Genomic DNA, 19,992 nt, shown 5'->3' with positions numbered 1-19,992 from the left:
CGAGCGGCTTTAGCACGTATGGTGGGTGCTGTTCTCCTTGCTCGCTCTGGTTGCTGCTCAGGTAGCTGTTCTCTCCTGAGGTGGACCACCTGTATCTCGCCTGCCACGACTTTGAATATTCCCTCGGGGTCACTCGGTCAGGTGCGGTCTACTCGATGGTCACTTACAGGGCTCCGCCACCCCTACACCCCATCCTTATTCCTCCTTTCTGGCTGGATGGAACACATTGCTCCTCCTTGGTGGTGTTGAAGATACCAGTACAATCCCTGGTCAGGATCTATTCTTTTATGCCCGCCCGAATATCCTGGGTGATTAATGCCCTCTCCTTGACTTCCCCAACCCCTTCCTTCAGGGAAAAATAATGAAACCACCACCGCCATACTACTATCCTGAGGCCTCAAGCTCCTCCCTTCCTTATAATTCTACTCCCACTCTCCACCCCTTCGCTTGGGGAAAATCAAACTAAACTCATGAAGAAAAAGATAATTATCTTGTAGGCCCCTCGGGAATCCCTGGTAGTCCCCTATCTATATTTCTGGGGCTCGCACGCCCTTGAGGCTTCCCCCTTTAAATATGGCTCCACCATCGTTCTGCGCTGTATCCTCTCTCTGGGCTATCCTGAGCCGATTGCCTCAGGTATTCCCCACCAGGTTTTATTCCTCTTCTCACTTCAGGGCCCCTGCCCCCTTCTACCCAGGTTTTCCCTGTTGTTCCCATCAGAGTCTTCTCCACAGGCCCGGCTCTTCCTCCTCCCTGTCATTCCTCCCCAGCTCCCACCTGGTATCCTGTGTGTTGCTGCGGGCTTGCTCCTCTTTCCCTTGTTCATAATGCCTCTACCGTCTCCAGAGGCTGTTCTGATCTTCTTCTGTCCCTGCCGACACATGCTTCCCTGTTGTCGGCACACTCCTCTTCAGGAGCCTCTTCTGGCTCCCTCTCTGAAGCCCCGTGCTCCCTGGGCTTCTCCGCGGGATTGTTTACTTCCCGCACACCTCTCTCTCTCTGTCTCTCTCTCTCTCCCCACCCTTGCTGTTGGCTGCCATCTTTATCTTCGCCGGCTGGCGTTTGTTGCTGACATCATCAGCCGGTCTTAATTGAATAAAGATGCGGCTGATGAGCCGCGCAGGTTCCCCTTCTTGCTCCCTTTCTGCTGCTGATCCTGCTGCAGGTAAGTGTTTTCTGTTTATTTCCTTTTTTTGTTTTATGGTGTCTCCTCCTTGCTCCTCCCTGTGACATATATATACACACATATATGAATATACATACACATACATATACATATACATAGATATATATACATATATGCATATACATACATACATACATATACATACACACACACACATATATATATATATGTATGGCACACACTAGCAACTCAAATACACACACATTCAAAATAAACAGTTTAGGTTCATGCACACCTATCACCAGTTTAAGCCCATACACGCTACACACACCAAATTTAGACAGAATCAGTTACCAGTTACCAACACCTGCACATCCAGTACACATACATGGATTATTAATTCATATACCACACACACAATGGTATGTATATCTGTGTATTCACTAATTCACGCACATACCACCCACCTACGTATACACACAAGTGAGTTCCTAAGTTGGGTGTTGTAATGTGTATGTATGTATGTGCTTGGTGTACTTGGGATTCCTGGGGAAAGGTTAAGGTAAGAAAGTAGAGGTGTAGGGAGTTAAAGTTACCAGGACTGGGATTAGAACTGGTAGACTACAGGGGCCTGGGCTGAAGAACAGACTCGGGGGTAACTTTAGGTTAATTGATCTTAATTGATTAAAAGACAATGCCCCAAGCCTGCAGAACAGGGAAGCATGCTGGCACAGAGGCTGAGACTGGAACCAGAGCTACAGGGGAGCTGAAAAGGTAGGTGGGGAGAGGGGAAAATGGGACTAAGGGAAAGTGTATGTGTTAAAGAGGGGCTCTGGGTGTGGGGAGCCAGAGGATGGCTCCGGGGCAGCTAGAGAAGTTGCAGGGAGTGGCATTTGGTGCTGGGAGCTGGAGAAAGGCTCCAGCTGATGGAGAAAACTGCAGGACAGCTAAGACGAGCTGGGAAGCTGCAGGGTCAGGGGGAGGATTGCAGAAGGTGTGGGGAAAGCCTGAAAACAGGGAAACAGACAGCAGAAAAATCACAGGAAAAGCAGCAGGCAGCAGGGCAGCAGGAAAGCAGAGAAAGGCAGGAGAAAGTCACAGGGAAAAGGCAGTAGGAGCAGGGGAGGCTGAGAGGCAGCAGGGACAGCAGGAAAGCAAGGAGAGGCTGAGAGGTGGCAGAAAAGGGGAGATGGAATTGGGAGGAGATCGGGAAACTAGCAGAGAGGGTGGGGACTGGAGCTGAGAGAGAGAGAGAGAGAGAGAGAGAGAGAGAGAATGAGGCTGGAATTTAAGATAGGGAAGGGACTGGGGTTCAGTAAAACATGACCCAACTCAGGGTTGCAAATGACAGTGGTTTTATTGAACAGGGGAGATGGTTACACAATGTCTTATTGGTTCCCTTGCACCCCACCCCCCACACACACACAGTGGCACCAGGGGTTAGAGAGGCTTGGTGCAGGGGCTGAAGTCCACTGAAGTCCAGGAGGAGAGAGAGAGAGAGAGAGAGAGTCCAAATTGTAGGAGGAGGTGTGCAGGTAATATTTACCTATCCAGGCTGGAAAAGGGTCCTTTTCCAGTAGATGTTGTCCAGGTGGGGGTCGCGGGCAGGGCCTCTGGGTGGATAGGTGGTGTGGCATGGTGCTGGTCCAGATGGAGAGGGTGTCTCACTGGGTCTGTCTTCACTGCCCCTTTTTATAGGGGCAGACCTTGTGTGACCCTAGTGACAGGAGGCATGCCCAGGCAAGGGTCAGCCCCTGGCATACTGAGCATGTGTGCTCCATGAAGGGGTGTACAGTTTTGGGTGTCTGTAATGCTGAGAGTTGCTGGTTCTGCTGGGTCTTTCGTCTTTCAAATGCTGGTCTTGTCTCTGCTCCTGAGTGAGGTCCGTGGTTCCTGGGTGAATCAATGCGAGGTGATGGCCTAGTCATTACAGGCCATTCAGTAGAGGCCTGCTACCATTGTATTTCAGTCATTCCCAATCATTCTCATTCATCAAGGAACCAGTTTACATGGGAGGGGTACAATGATTCATATTGTTGCAACATGGGATGCCCAGGCAGAGGACACAAGGTAGAGGCTTGACATATAAAATGGAAACTTGATATGACTTTGGTTCACTTACAAACACAGGCCTAAACCATAAAATACCTATATGAAACAATAAAAATCAATACGAAAATGATAACACAATATACAACAGTAAAAATCAACACAAACCTAATAATTATACAATATAAAAAGGTGGTTATCCAAAACCAAAAGCTTGCTACCAAAATAAAAATGTTTAAAGCTTATCCTAAGTCTGAGCTCACTTATACTTATCTATAGGGAATAGAGAGGGACAGAAAAAGTCAGAAATGTTTGGGGAAGGGGAGGGAATGCATTTTAAAATAAATTTAAAAAAGAAAGAAAAACTGGGGGTTTTGCTACACTGTGTTGGTCTAAGGACATAGGCAGACAAGGTTCTTTGGGTAAATCTGATATATTTTATTAGACCAACACAAATAGTTGGAAAAAAAAATCTTTGCCAGCTTCTGCGTACAAATACCCTTCATCAGGCTGAGGAAGCGTCTGCAGTTGGTCTGTGCTCTTCCTGGATGGAAGAGTAAAAAATCCAGAAGCCAGCATGCATGTGACAAAGCTAGTCAGTGAAAATGTTAATTAAGATAGTCAATGAGTAAGAGACAGGTGGGGAGGTGGGGAAGGGGGATGAATATAGCTGATACATGGTAGAGCGGTTACCTGGTGAGTCAGATGTTAGGCAGGTTATAATGTGTCATAAATCCAATGTCTATATTTAGCCCTTGATTTTTTGTATCCAGTGGGTTGATGAAGTGAAGTTCGTAGAGTCATTTGTGAAAGGTGTTTTGTAAATTCCCTTTGAGGATTAGAACTGAGAGACTGGAGAGAGAGAGTGGGTTTCTTGTGAGAAATGTGCCCCCACAGATAATTGGGTATTCTTGTCTTTGATAGATTTTCAGTGTGCATTCATTCTGGTGCACAACTGTTTGCTTTCTTCTACATATTTTCCATCAGGGCATTTGGTGCACTGGATGAGATATTACATTTCTGGAGGTGCAGCTGTAAGATGCAGGAATGCTGATGGCTCTGTTGTGGAGTATAGTAATTGTGGGGGTGGTGGAGATATATTGGCAGGTGTAACAGGGGGCCTTCTTGAGGCTGATTTAACTGTGGCCCACCCACCTGTTTCTAGGCTAACAGCCCACCTTCTTGCCCACCACACCTTGTTGGAATTAATTAATAGATGTTAATAAGCGGGAGGCTGCCCATTTCCTGCCCCAATGCCAGGGAGCACTATCTGCAGCTCCATTCCTCCCCTACACCACAGCCCAAGCCTCGTAGATGGCATCCAGATGCTATCATCATCACCAGTCCCCACACTGGGCCCCAGAATCCTCCTAATTGAACCCCGCCTGAATTGCTGTCCTCAGGTGATCTCATCCACCTTCATACTAGGCAGCATAGCTCCTTGAACCGCTTCCTCTGTGGGTGTGGTCCCCCCAGGACCTTTGGCTACTAGCCCTGGCCCACCTCCAGGCCAGTCGGAACCCCAGGCCCGCAGCTCTTGGGCGTTCCTCATGGTGGGCCCCTGGCCCTTTGACTCTTCCTGCATTGACCAGCCAGGGGAGGTCCAGACAGCCCTGAGTCTATGGCCTTTTCTCTCTCTCTGGGGGTCCACCTTTCAGACCCTACAAAGGGGTAACCCACCCGGTGGTGGGTGCTAGGGGTTAAGGCACCCCAACCCTCCTTTCACCAGGGTGATAATTGGCCTGGCATTTCCTGGGGGCTCCCACGCCACTAGGAGCCCCACCAGGACACCCTCTCCCGGCAGGGTGCAGTTTTAGGTCATACCCAGGACCAGGAGCCTCCTGAACATCTGCTACAGCTCCTCCCTTACCTCCAGATGATACCAGTAGCCCTCCAGCCAGGCAATGTTGTTGTCTGGCCTCCAGCAGCAGAATTGCCCTGTTTATGTGGGCAGCCCTTGGTTCAAAATGGCTACCCTCATTAAGCACCTGGCAGCTGCCAGCTCCAGGCCCTTAAAGTGGCAGGCACAACCAGTGCCCTGCAACAGCGAGTTTTACATTTCTTGCCATGGCATGGTCTGGACCCATTCGGTATGTTTTGGGCTTTAGGAGTTTCCTTCTGGTGAAGAGGTTAGTGAGGTTCAATGATTGTTTAAAGTCTAGGATGGGTGGTTCTGAAAAGATCTCTTTAAGATCTCTTTCTTGCATGCATACTGATTTCTAGCTTTTTTACTATTCCATCCAGGAAGAGCACAGACCAACTGTGGATGCTTCCTCAGCCTGACAAAGGGTATTTGTACCCAAAAGCTTTCAAAGAATATTTTTTCCAACTATTTGATTTGGTCTAATAAAAATTATCAGATTTACCAAAGAACCTTGTCTGTCAGTAATTGAACAGACATCCTCCCCTATAAGGTGTCACAAACTGTCAATAGGTTTGGTTCTTCAAACATTCTTGGTCGGTTGGAGTGTAACAAGGGGCAGGGGTATCTGCTTCCTCACAACTTGTGCTGTCATAAAAATGTTTTTTGGCAGCACAAGGATTACATTTGTTTGTACCCTGAACAAGTTCTCTAACCATTGCTTTGCCCTGCTGTGGAGGAGCAGTCACATGCTCCCCAGACTGAGGGGTCTCTGACCAGTCTAGGAGGGGACTGCCAAAACAAAAATTGTCTAGGAACAGCTGCCAGAACTCATCCTCTCCCCCCACCCCACCCCCAAGCAGCTGCCAAGGTCCCCCCCCCCACTGACACTGAGATTCCTCAGTGTGGGGAATGGGTGAGGGGATTTATCCCACTGCTCCGGTTGCCCAGGAGAGGGAGGAGTGGAGAAGGTGCTCTTCTGCATATCTTCCCCATACGAGGGGTCACCCTAGTTTGGGGATGGTGTGGAGAGCAGCAGAGAGGGAGCAGCTGCAAGCTGAAGAATAGCACTGTTTTCTCTCCCAGGAAGATTTCTAGTGGTGGAAATTTCAGATATTTCCACCATTAGAAATGAATGGTGGCTTGAGGCCTCTTTCACTGACACACTGTGTGCATGTGGGCTTGTTATTTCATTTTTCTTGTGGAGATTTTCAGAGGCCTGAAAAGAATATTTACAGCCATCTCTGCCCATATATGTCACTGAAAATCTCCCACTTCATCTAGGTTTCTTCATCTGTAAAAGATGGGGATCACAATGCTTACCAACGTTGAGTGATAATTGGAAATTTCCTTTCTTTTTGAAGGATGTTCCAATACTTTGCCCCTAAATTAGGACAAAAAGGTGAAATACAAATTTTTCACAGAAGGAAAAGTTCAATTTAATTACAATTCAGAATTGTCCAGCCATTTTATTTCAATACCTTTTTAATTGATATAGATAAAAGTATTTTGACCTTACATGAAAATTATAACTAATAAGTAGCACCATGTCCAGCCACTAAAAGTAACAGACTATTCACATCTTGAAATATTTGTCTACCATAATAAATAGCAGCAGCAGTACCCACATTTGTAAGAATTGCCACTGGATTTTTTTATGTGTAATCCAAAAAACTGTATAATAATGCAGATAAGATGCATCAGAAGCAAATCCTCACTTCAATGAGTTCAAATTATATACTCATAAAATAGACATTGTTATGAAAAGAAACAATTTAATAGGGTTTATTCTGGCAAAGGTGATTTTTCTGAAGTAGTTTCATCCGAATGTAAAACTGAACTTTTTTTTCATTTTTCCCTAGAAAATTGCCTTTATGGTAGCATTAGGCCTGGTTACTACAGAACACTTGGAAGGTAAGAATTTATTTGTTGCTTCAGTTAAAATTTTGTGTGGAATCTCTTCTCTATAATATTCTACAGCCACAGGAATCACTGAGAAATCTGCCTATAGAATGACTAACAGGTCAGGCAAAGTCTTATTAACGCTAGTCCATCCTTTTCATCCTAAAAATGATGGGTCAGATTATTTGGTTCTCTCCCTCTGCACCATTTCTGTGGCAAACTATAAGGTTGTACCTTGGCTGGGACCCTTGGAATAAGAGGTTGGCAGAGTAGCTGAGTGCCCTGCACTGGCAGTTCCCACCCGCTGTCAATTAGAGAGGCTTAAAATCCACCAAGGTGGTGTGATCAGTGAATCTCAGAGGGGAGAATCAACGAGATCCTTGTGAGAGTTCCTATTCCTCTTCAGAGAGGTCCCCTTCTCTGCTGCACCAAAGCTCACACCTCATAAAATGTGAGCCAAAGTCCTTCTTTCCATTCATTTGATCCATGTGCTCTCAGTCATTTCTATAGTACCAGAGAATCAAATTTTAATGTGAGTGAACTTTAGAATTTGGTTTATTGTGTTAGTTAAGTTAATACCAAAAAACAAACAAACAAACAACCCCCCTGCTGAAAAAAAACTCCACTCAGACACATTGTTCTTACACCAGCATTTTTTAGATGAACTAATTTTTGTTGCAGAATTATGCAAAGAACTGTCCCCATACTTTCTTAGGTTCCTGTGTACACATTAAAACAAATATATTAATTAAATGTTGCAGCCACATACCATTGTCCTTTCTTTTGTAACCCTCCAAAAATACGCTGCAAGAATTAACAGATTTTCACCTTTTCTTTCTCTTGACGTTTCCTTGTCAAACTGGTGATGGGGAAAATAGCTTGTTCTGCACATTTGCTGTAGGTGTGAAACAGATTTTTTTTTTTCAGAAGCAGGAGGAGCAGATGTAAAATCCAAAGCCTGATACATGTAGTGGGATTTGGGCCAAATCTTAAGTAGGTGTACATTGGTATAGTTCCACTGAAGTCAGTGGAGCTATATCTCTTTACATAAAATTACAGTCTGGCCTTCATTTTCAATAATTTTAATCTTAATAGCCTCTTAGTAAACTCCCATCCATGGCCTCCTATTAGCAAGGTACTCGAGCTGCTACCTATCTTTACAGAGGAAAGGCAACAAGACCACTTAGGGACTTTAAAATCAGTTATGTTCTTAAACATTCTCCTGAGTCTGAGTGTATGTTACCTTTTCAAATTTTGATTTTTATAATCCTGACCTCACGTTCATTCCCAAGGAAGTAGCACTTTAATTACAATGTCATGCTAATATATACAGCATGTTTTTTTCCCTTCTGGTGTTTGTGGGTTATTTTATCAGGATGTTTCTCTTTCAGTGTGTATTTTAGAAAATCATTTAATGTTCCAATAACTGAAAACTTGAAAGCAATTAAAAAAAAGTTTAAGTCATCAGCCTTCCTAATTCCTTAATGGCAATGGATCAAAATAGAAATTAAGAAGTGGCAGCAATTTTGGGGAGACTCGTAATCTAAAATGTGCAAATGATGATTACAGGAGTCAGAGTTTATTCTTGTTCCATTTGTGTGAGGAAAAAAGGACAGGATTTGAAATTATGCTAAAGTATATCACTTATGATGGAAAGAGTATCATTTGAATATTTTATGCCCTCCCATTTTACTAATATGTCGTGCATATGGATTTGAAGTTGCTATGTTGCATGCATCAAGTAGCGCTCAGCTTCATTTGTTATACAGTAAATGCAAAGATTCTAAGCCTGCAAAATTGTTCCCTTCAGACAAATTCATTTCTTTGCTTTTGTACAAGCTTTAAATAAACGGCTATAGTATAGAACCATTTACCATGAAAATGGTATTTCTTTACAACTACTGGCAATTATAACTTTCAGAAGTCCCTCACAGGTTTCACATTGTTGAATTTTGTTATTTTAATGCTGTGTTATGTTTACTGATACTAGACATTGCTTTATTTTAGGAAGTGGAGTTCATTTTATAGTTCAGATGATTTTAAAATCATATATTTTGCTATTTTGCATTTTTGGAATTAAACCGTATCCCAATTGGATCTTTAAAAGCTTCTTCATTCAATAGAATTAAACCACTGTATTATATTGCTTTTTTCATTTGTATTAATTTATTTTCTGTTAGAAGGCTCTGACCCAGTCCTGTATAAGTACATCCATTGGCCTAGCAACCTTTCCAGCTGTCTTTTAAGGGGATTTCATAGATTTTCATAGACATTAGGGCTGGAAGGGACCTCGGAAGATCATCGAGTCCAGCCCCCCGCCCAAAGGGCAGGAAGTCAGCTGGGGTCATAGGATCCCAGCAAGATAAGCATCCAGTTTCATCTTGAAGGTGTTCAATGAAGGCGCTTGAACGACCTCTGGTGGCAGGCTGTTCCAGACCTTGGGGGCTCGGACAGTAAAGAAATTCTTCCTTATGTCCAGCCTGAAACGATCTTGTAGTAGTTTGTGACCATTCGACCTCATCATCCCTTGGGGCGCTCTGGTGAACAAGCGTTCCCCCAGATACTGGTGGTCACCCCTGATAAACTTGTAGGTGGCCATCAGATCACCCCTGAGCCTGCGCTTTACCAGGCTAAAGAGCCCCAGGGCTCTCAGCCTGTCATCGTAGGGTCTGCTTCCCTGACCTCTGATCATGCGCGTGGCTCTTCTCTGGACTCTCTCAAGCTTCTCCACATCCTTTTTGAATTGTGGAGCCCAAAACTGGACGCAGTGCTCCAGCTGTGGCCTCACTAAGGCCGAGTACAGGGGGAGAATGACGTCCCGGGATTTGCTTGAGAAGCATCTATGGATGCAAGCCAGCGTTTTGGTCGCTTTACTAGCCGCAGCATCGCATTGCAGGCTCATGTTCATCTTGTGGTCAATGATGACCCCCAAGTCTCTTTCTTCCATAGTGCTAGCCAACATAGCACTGCCGAGCCTATAAGGATGCTGCAGGTTTTTTTTTCCCAAGGTGGAGAACCTTGCATTTATCGGCATTGAACACCATCAGATTCTCGTCCGCCCACTTGCTGAGCCTGTCCAGGTCAGCCTGGATCATCTGCCTGTCTTCTGGTGTGGATGCTTTGCCCCAAAGTTTGGTGTCATCTGCGAACTTGGCCAGTCCGCTTCTGACTCCAGTGTCCACATCGTTAATGAAGATGTTGAACAGTATGGGTCCAAGGACAGAGCCCTGGGGGACCCCACTGGTCACAGGACACCATGATGAGTGACTTCCATCAATTACTACCCTCTGGGTCCGACCCCAGAGCCAATTTTCCAGCCAGTGGATCGTGGAGGACCCAAGGTGACAATTGGCCAGTTTCTCCAAGAGACGATCATGGGACACCAGATAGAAGGCTTTTTTGAAGTCAAGATATATGACATCAATCTCATCTCCCTTGTCCAGGTGATAGGTCACCTGGTCGTAGAAGGAAATGAGATGTTTCCCTGCATTGGGAACAGACTAGTGGTCTGCAGACAGTCAGCATGAGACACATGGACCCTCTTTTGAGGGATTAAATAAAAGCAGAACACATTGATTTTATGTTGGTTTTCTGCAAGAGCTGCATTTCACTCAGGGTAAATTGTCATTATAGATTCGATAAAAGGCATGTTTGTTGATGTTGGTGGTAGTTCAATGAAACTTTTCCCTTGGGACACAGTGGGTTATTACATTTGCCCACTAACTGCATTTTGATATGTGACACCCATCTAAAGTCCAGTTTTTTAAAGCTTATGAATTGAATCTTAATTGTAAAATATATGCATACATATATGCATATATATGCATACATGAAGGAACAGATTGAATGGGGTTATTGATGGTGGGTAAGCTTTCACTGCTGGGTCCTTAGCATGTTAACTTGCTCCACAAGGGTAACTCTCTATAGGAGATTTTGGTGCCAAAATGAAAAACCACTTCCCATGCCCAGCTGGCCCCAGTCTTGCCCTAGGGCACTAAATTGTGGCCCTGTTGGCCCTATTAAGGCCTCAGGGCACAAGTTACCTTGTGGGCTGTAATCATGGCCTCCTGCCACCCCCATAGACATACCCATGCCTCACAGGTGTTACTCGTCCCCACTGGGACACTTGACCCCTCAAACCTCAAACCTTGATCGAGGCTTCAGCCTTTCTGGCCTTGGCCTTTTTACTCTGGCTGAACCCTTCAGCCCTGCACCCTTCAGCCTCAGACCTTGGCTCCTGGGCCTCTGGCCCTATCTCTGTTGCAGCCCCCTGTGTTCCCTAGTCCTGGCAAAGCTGCCTTTGGCACAACCCCATGGTGCCTCAGCCCTACAAAGTTCTACTCTGGGAGCCCCTCAGGTGTCTATGTGGTTTCCATACCACCCCCATAGCCACAATCCAGTCTTTTAGTCTTAGATGTAAACATAACACAAATATAAGAAACTCACTTCCCAAATAAAGTTCTGCCCCACTCTGGGTCAGTGCTACACCAAAAGCCATATTTCCCTTTTAGTTTTCTCCTTCAAGCCCTGTTGGGTAGCTTAGATGCCAGTTGCCCTGTTTCCTGAAGCCATTTCCCCTTTGAGCTCCTCTCCCTGCAGTATGCAGGGCTAGGCTGCCAGCTTTGTCTTGGGCCTTGGGCTTACATGCCTCAAAGCTACTAGGGCTGTGCAAAATTTCAACTGCCATTTTGTTTCAGCGGTGTTTTGAGCATTTCAATGCTGGAAAATCTGAATATGAAATGAAACAGGAGACATGTTGAAATGTTCGAAATGAAATGAAACAAGTCAAAACGTTTCAAACATGTTTCACCATTTTGAAGGTGTTTCAAAGCTGGGCTTGCATGCAAAGAGAATGTAAGGAGAGAGAAGGAGTAGAGGGGGAAGAGACTGACATCTGTAGCTGGCCAGCATCTGCCAATGGTCCCTGAGGTCTCTTCCAATCCCAGTGCTCTGGGGGAGGGACCTAAACAGTTTAAAAACAGCATATAAGGCTGTGAGTATCTAAGCTGTCAGCCTTTGTCAGCCTGTCTCTCACCAGAGAGCAGCATCTGAAAGGCACTGACTCTGACTGCTTCCTAGATGCTACTGTCTAGCTAGGGTGTGTGTCTTCTACTTGCAAAGGATTGGGTAGGATATAGCTTACACTGACAGCTTAGCTATACTAGACTAACTTCAATACTAGTATTGTTATCCCTATATAATTTCTTTTTTCCCCCTATATCCATTCCTTTGAAATTATTATTTTTTTTTTTTTTACCTGAAGAAAAAGAAATCTGTTTTGCCTGACCATGCAATCGCTGGGCACTCTTCAGGAAAACACAGCATAGGTTAGATTGATTGCACACACAGACACTTTCATATACACACACTACACACAGTCAGATACCTTCTCCAGCACAGGAAAACATGAAGTGTGCTGAAAAGGCCAGTGCTGCCAAGTCTGGGAGGGGAGTGAGAAGAGGAAGATGGAGAGGTGTTAGTTTTCTGCTGCCCAAGCTGAGACACAGCCTATTTTCAACCAGTCATGAGGCTTCTGCTGGTACTGGGAGCGAGGAGGCTGCTACTTCCACCAGAGCATCAAGGGGGGCAAGATGCTGCAGGAGAAACAGACAGAGCTGAATATCCCACAGCACAAAATCATGCAGGTTATGGAAACTCATTGGAACTCCACATACCTGATGCTTAAGAGGCTGGTGGAGCAACAGAAGGCCATCTATGAGATGGCCTTGCTTGGGGAGATTGGGATCAGCGGCCCCCTGAACAGATCTGAGTGGGGTGCCATCTCCCAGATCTTGCTGGTCCTCAAGCCCATCCTTGAGGCCACCAAGACCCTCAGTGCTGGCAACGCCTTCCTTATCCAGGTGATCCCCATAGTGAGGGAACTTCAGAGCCAAATGGAGAGCTTCCAGGGGATCAGTGTTCCTGGCTGGGGTAAGCCACTGTCAACAGACATGCAGGCACTGATGAGATGGCTGAAGGAGCACATCAGGAAATGGCTTGATTCCTTGTGGTCCAGTATGGTCCATGTGCTGGCTGCTATGTGTGACCCAAGGGTAAAGGGGAGCGTATGCAGCAGCAAAACCCTGGATCACTGGATGGAGGTGCTGGTGAAGAGAGTCAGGAAAGCAGAATGGCGGAGGTGGGGGGATGTGGAAGAGGGGGTTCCACTGTCCTGTGCCAGCAAGCCACCCACCAGTCAGTCTCCTCCTCCACCACAGGTGCTGCCAATGTAGGCCAAAGGCATGGCTTCCATGGTGGGGTCCAGAGGCACCAGACCCCACCATCAGGAAGGTAGCACTCAGGCCTTGGTGGCTGCCTGTCTCACTAAGGATGTGGACCCACTGCTGTGTGACCCCTTGGCCTACTGGGCCAGCTGCATCCAGATGTGGGAGGATCTGGCCACAGTTGCCCAGGAACTCCTGTCCTGTCCACCGATCAGTGTTCCAAGCGAGAGGGTGTTCAACATTGCTGGTGATGTTGTGACACCCCACCACACCTCTTTGGATCCTGGTTTGGTGAATCAGCTAGTGTTCCTGAAGGTGAACCTCCCACTGCTGAGGTTCCCCAAGCTCCAGGTGCAGACAGAGTGAGTGCCACCCTCCTAACTCCATGCCTAGTTTTAATAGGTTTCATAGACATTAGGGGCTGGAAGGGACCTCATGAGATCATTAGGTCCAGCCCCCCGCCCCCGCCATAGACTGGAAGTCAGGAGGGATCAAGTGACCCCAGCAAGAAATAAATCCAGCTGTTTTTTGAAGGAGTCCAGAGTAGGTGCTTGCACCACCTCTGGGGGGAGTTTGTTCCAGACCCTGGACACTTGCACCATAAAGAACTTTTTTCTTATATCCAGTCTAAATCAGATTTCCTGGAGTTTATGGTCATTAGAACTTGTTATCCCTTAGGGAGCTCTGGTGAACAGATGTTCTCCCAGGTCCTGATGTATCCCTCTTATGAAGTAGGCTGCCACCAAGTCCCCCCTGAGCCTTTTCTTCTCCAGACTAAAGAGTCCCAAGTCCCTCAGCCTCTCCTCATATGGCTTGCCTCCAGGGCCTGGATCATATGAGTGGCTCTCCTCTGGACTCTCTCAAGCTTCTCCACATCCTTCCTGAAATGGGGGGCCCAATACTGGATGCAGTACTCCAGCTGTGGTCTCACCACGGCTGAGTAAAGTGGGAGGATGACTTCCCTGGTTTTGCTTGAGATGCATCGGTGGATGCACACAAGAGTTTGGTTAGCTTTGCCCACCACCACATCACATTGGTGGGTCATGTTCATCTTGTGGTCAATCAAGACCCCCAAGTCCCTTTCGGTCATGGTGCTAATGAGCGTAGTACTGCCGAGCCTGTAAGTATACTGAGGGTTCTTCCTACTGAGGTGCAGTACCTTGCACTTCTCTACATTGAAGGCCTTCCAGTTTTGGTCAGCCCACCTTGAGAGTGTGTCCAAGTTGGCCTGTATTCCCAGCCTGTCCTGTAGTGTGATGGCCCTCCCCTGTAATTCGGTATTGTCCACAAACTTGGCCAGTTCACATCTGACTCCTGAATCTAGATCATTGATGAAAATGTTAAAGAGTACTGGCCCTGAGGGACTCCATTGGTAACCCTGCGCTATGTTGATTTTCTCCCTTCAACTACTACCCTTTGGGTCCGACCCCATAGCCAGTTGTCTAGCCATTGAACCGTATGATGATCAAGGCCACAGTTCCCCAGCTTAACCATGAGGACATCATGGGGAACTAGGCCAAAGGCCATCATGCTGGGCACACAGCTCCTTTTATACACTCCAGGATTCTGCCTCTGAAGTTTTCCAGACCTGAGTGTTGCAGTCTTCAATCAGGTCTGGGGCGGGGGGAGGGAACTCCTCTCCCCCTCCTCTCAGGAAAGGGGTGTGACTTCACTCTTCTTGCTGCCTCCTGATTGGTGGATGGGCTCCACCAATCAAAACAGCAAGATTTCAAACCTAGGACTCAACCCAAGCTCCAAAAGGCAAGCCTGCTACATTTAGATATGTGGGAAGTAGGAAAAAGAATAAGGACAGTATCGGACCTCTGAGAGATCCAATGGGGCAACTGACATCAGATGCCCAAGAAAAGGCCAATCTCCTAAATGACTCTTTTGCATCGGTTTTCCACCCTTCCATGAGGATCATACTGCCAGGAATGGCACAAACCAATTTGGGAGCAGGTGATGGCCCAAAATCAATGTGGATCAGGTAAGGGAACACCTTGAGAAACTGGACATTCACAAGTGCATGGGCCCAGATGGGATACACCCAAGGGTCTTGAAAGAGCTGGCAGACATCATTGCATCCCCCTTGGCAGGAATATTTGAAAAATCATGGCACTCAGGTGAGGTCCCAGATTACTGGAAAAGAACCAACATGGTCCTTATCTTCAGGAAAGGGAGGAGGGATGACCCAGGGAACTATAGACCAATCAGTCTAACGTCCGTCCCTGGAAAAATCCTAGAGAAAATTGTCAAGGGATCCATCAATGCCAGACTAATGGAAGGCATGCTTCTGAATGCCAGCCAGCATGGATTTGTGACTGGCAGGTCTTGCCTGACCAAACTCATCTTCTTTGATGACCAGGTAACATGTGCCGTGGACAAGGGAGATGATGTAGACGTCCTTTTTCTGGACTTCAAGAAGGCCTTTGACCTAGTTCCCCATGATGCGTTTAATGAGTAACTTAATGAGTACAAAGTAACTTTATAACTTACATATAAAGTTAATGTAAATAAATGTGTATATAGTTAAGTCCCCTGACTGTCCTGGCCTGGTTGTATAGGGAGGGAGAGAAACTGAGCAGTCTGCAGTTCCCTACCACAGCACACCTGCCAGCTAACAATTCCCTTCAATTGGAGAAGGGGAGTATATATCTGAGTTATCCGCGCTACATAAAGAAGGACTTTTTATTGTCCTTGATCTCCGTAACTAGCCTAAGTTAGGTTTGTGCCTTGGCTTTTCTTGACCACTGTCTGCAGGTGCAGGTGAGTGCAGAGTAATACTCTTTGGTAATACTTCCTGTTTTCAGCTAGTGTAGGCTACTCTTCTGAGCTTAATGAGGTCCAACAGTTCCTTATTCCGCCATAGGGGCTTCCTTGCTCATTGACTGCATTTCTTGCAAGAAGGGATGGCTTTGCCCTGTGCTTCAAGGATTATGTTTTTGAGTAATGACCATTCCTTAGTGGTCTCTGATTGCCTGACTGACCAGTTCTCTTAGTTTGCAGTTTCAGCCTTCCCAAAGTTAAGAACTTCCATTTTACTGAGGGGTTTTCCTGCTCTTTGGTGAGCTAAGAAGGTGACCAATTCATGGTCACTGTCACCAAGCTTCCCTTCAATCTGCAGATCACTCACCAGGTCCTCCCCTTTGGCCAGGACCAGATCCAGCAATGCCTCTCCCATAGTCAATCCATAGACCTCCTGAGTTAGGTAGAGGTCATCAATGCATGTGAGAAAGCTACACGACCTGTCAGATTTGGCCATGCGCTCATCCCAAGAGATGTCAGTGAAGTTGAAGCCCCGCATGATGATTAAGCATTGGGAGCATGAGGCTTCAACCAGTTCCCTAATGAATTCCCAATCTAGGTCTTCCTCTTGGGCGGCCGGGGGGGGGGAGCTATAGTAGACTCCTACAAGTAAGTCACCCTCCCCATGTTCTCCTTGTATCTTGACCCAGAGGGTCTCAAGATGCCCTTCCTGGTTTGGAAATTAAATCTTCAGGGAGGTGAGCTGATCTTTGACGTAGAGAGCAACACCCCCACCCCTCTTCCCCACATGGTCTCTCCTATACAAAGTGTAACCCACTACTGCCACTGACCAATCATAGGTGGAGTCTCACCAGGTCTCCATAATTCCTACAAGGTTGTAGTCATTATTACATAGGAGAAGGGCCAGTTCTTCATGCTTGTTTCCCAAGCTCCTGGTGTTTGTGTACAAGCAGTTAAGCCCAATGCTTCCCTGAGGGGTTAAGAGGGACCTGTCCTTGGGCTGTTGCCCGAGCAGGATCCCTTAGGCTGCCCAAGTTAATGGTAGTGTGGCTGACATGATCTGGACTAGAACTGTTAGTAGACCACCCGTCCCCCAGTGGTCTCAGTTTAAAGCCCTGTCAAGGTCAGCCATTCTGGTGGAGAAGAGCTTCTTCCCCTTCCAGGTGAGGTGGAGGCCATCCACACCAATTTCCTTTTGGTTTCTGGTTACTGAACCATTTAATGCCCTGCTTTCAGACCTGGAGGTGGCACTCTGTATCACCAGCCATCAGGGGAAGAAAATGTCTCTGCTGTGTTCCCGTGCCAGGATGAACTTGGAGGTATGGGAAGGAGGAGGCCCCAGGTCCTGGGCATGACCCAAAACTAAACCCTGCCAGGGTTGGGAGGCCTATTGGGACTGCCAGCAGTGCTGCAGCCCCCAGGAAATGCCAGAAGCAAGGACCTCCCTGGTGAAAGGCAGGTAGAAGGTGCCTTATAACCTCCAGCCACCATACGCATGCACAGTCCTGGCTGGGGAAAGCCCAGACCCCTAAGATCTTTGAGAGACCTGAGGCTTGCTGGTTGCAGTGGAGTTGTGAGGCTTCAGGTGAGCTCAGCTTAGTTGCCTGGGGATGCCATCTGCGAGGCATGGACCACAGTGCAGGGAAGGTACAGAGCTGCGGAATCAGACACCAGGCAGACAAGGTTCCTTGGGTCAATCTGTCGTCTTTTATTAGACCAACTGAATAGTTGGAGAAATATATCTTAGCAAGCTTTTGGATTGAAAAGCCCTTTGTCAGGCTGATGAAGCATCTGCAATTGGTGTGTGTGCTCTTCCTGGATGGAAGGAATAGTAAAGAAGCCAGAGGCTGGCATGCAATGCAGGCAAGAAAGCTGGTCAGTGAAAATGGAAATGAAGGAGTCAGGGAGTGAGGGACAGGCTGGGATAGGGGGGAAGAGGGATGTATTATGTAAAAGTGGAGAGGTATCTGGGGAGTAGGAGGTCCGGCAGGTTGTAGTGTGTCATAATTTCAATGACTATATTGAGTCCATGAGTTTCTGTATCCAGGAGGTTGATGAAGTGCAGGTCATAGGCTCATTTGTGAAAAGTGGTTTGTAAATTCAAACAAGCACTGAACCTCGCTAACGTCATCACCAGAAGCCAATTTTCTACAGCTCAAAACACACCGAATAGATACAGACCATTCCATGACAAAACATGCAAAACCTGTGAACAATATCTTCGGTATGGAGATATTTTCAAAATACTAGGGCTGTGTGAAGCTTCGGTCACTGATTCAGTTTGACAGAAATTAGGCCCAATTTGGTAGCTGAATCTCCAAATCCAAATCAAGAGACCCTTTAATCTCTCCAAATCGAATCAGAACCCTCCGAATTGATTCAGAGAGATTTGGAGAGATTCGATGATTTGGACATAGAAACAGATTTAAATGTTTTTTCTACATACCTCAAGGTATGACGTGGCTCATGAATGCTGAGATGGCAGGCCAGATGGAACATCCCACTGGAGCATGGGGTGGGGTGGGGTTGGGTCCCCAGTGCACTCAGTAGCAGACCCAGAAGTGGACCAGAAGCACTTCCAGTCCACTTCTGGGTCCGCTGGGGAGCATGCAGGGGACCTGCCCTCCCTCCCCCCCCGACCCTCTGGCTCGGTGACTGGTGCCTTCCAGCTCTAGGAACTCTACTCCATGACAAAGTGCAGTTTCCCAGAAACACCTGCATGTATCTCCTTGAAACTTGGCAGTCTTCATGGCCTCAGCAGAGGCTACCACACCTGCTGTTTTCACCCTAATCTGCCTTAACGCACACACAAAATCACATATGTCACAAGTTTTGCTTGTCAGCACCTAGAGGTACAGTTTCCCAGAAACACCTGCACCTGTCTCCTTGAAACCTGGCAGGCTTCATAGCCTCAGCAGGGGATACCATGCCTGCTGTTTTCACTGCACTCCACAGTAACAAACGTACATGACAAGAGTTTTGCTTGTCAGCACCTTGAGGTGCAGTTTCCCAGCTTCTATCTCTTTGAAACACGTCATGAGTTTTGCTCTCAGCATCTTGAGGTGCAGTTTCCCAGAAACCCCAGCACCTGTCTCCTTGAAATTTGGCAGGCTTTATGCCCTCAGAAGGGGCTACGATTTCTCCAATTGTCATCAGAATCGGGCAGGAAATGGCAAAGTTATAGGCATTTTAGTCATTCCCCATTATAGCCTATGGCTGAAACACCAAAACAGCGTCAAAACTCGGAACAGTTTTAGCTGAAACTAAATGAAACAGCAATTTGAAATGCTGAAACTAAATGCTGTCCCATCAAAATCCGGAATCCCAAACTGAAACAAAACACAGGCCTTTCGCACAGCCCTGAAAGCTACCACTCCCAGTAATGTGGCTCCTCAGTCTCTCACAGGGATTTCTCCTTTGCTTAATGGCCGGTCTGCGTTCCTCTGTTGCAGCCCCACACAGAAACTTTCCAGCCTTTGCCTCCTGGCTGCCTTGCCCTTAGCTGCCTATTGCAATGCAGCTAGCTTTTGCCCAGCATCCTGCCCACACTGCAAGGTTGGCCTGCTTCACTTTCCCCTTAAAGTAACAGGAGCCTCTGGCTCTCTGTTACAGGGCCTAGAATTGTCATCTCCTGCTCTCTTACCAAGTGCTAAAACATAAGGGGACCCTTTTTCTCGTTCTCTGACATTTAACATGTACTAGTCTTGGTTTTTTCAATGTCTAAAATTTTGGAACTTGCTCAGTGGGCATTCATAGACTTATGCATACAGAGGTGTGCAAAAGTACAAAAAAAGACAGCTATGTAGTTGTGTACATGCCATTTAGGCCCATAAAGGGGAATAGGATTTGGCCCTTAGAAGGCACATGAGATACTTCATGAGACACTTCATGACATCTACATGAGACACTTCATGCCCATTGGACTAGTTCTATTTTGGACAAGCATGGCTAGCAAAAACCATGCTAATGCACTAATGTGCAGTAACTTAGTCCAATGGGCATTAAGCATCAACTAAAAAGCATTCATCTGCGCTAATGTGCAATATCTTTAGTCCAATGGGTAT

At 46.6% G+C, this 19,992-nt stretch overlaps 1 protein-coding gene across 2 annotated transcripts in view; it reads left to right on the top strand.

The window, feature by feature from the left end:
* The window catches only part of PHF21B (PHD finger protein 21B), a 278,198-nt gene that overhangs the window by 237,955 nt on the left and 20,251 nt on the right, over nucleotides 1-19,992 (top strand). For both annotated transcript variants that reach the window (XM_014611433.3, XM_014611434.3), the window contains one exon: nucleotides 6,899-6,950. In XM_014611433.3, coding sequence (XP_014466919.1) covers nucleotides 6,899-6,950 — 52 coding nt within the window. The remainder of the gene's footprint in view (nucleotides 1-6,898; nucleotides 6,951-19,992) is intronic.

Source organism: Alligator mississippiensis, chromosome 4 (assembly GCF_030867095.1).
Source record: "Alligator mississippiensis isolate rAllMis1 chromosome 4, rAllMis1, whole genome shotgun sequence".
Classification (NCBI taxonomy): Eukaryota; Metazoa; Chordata; order Crocodylia; family Alligatoridae; genus Alligator; species Alligator mississippiensis.
Note: the sequence above shows the minus strand (reverse complement) of the source record. Positions and strands in the feature narration are given on the sequence as shown.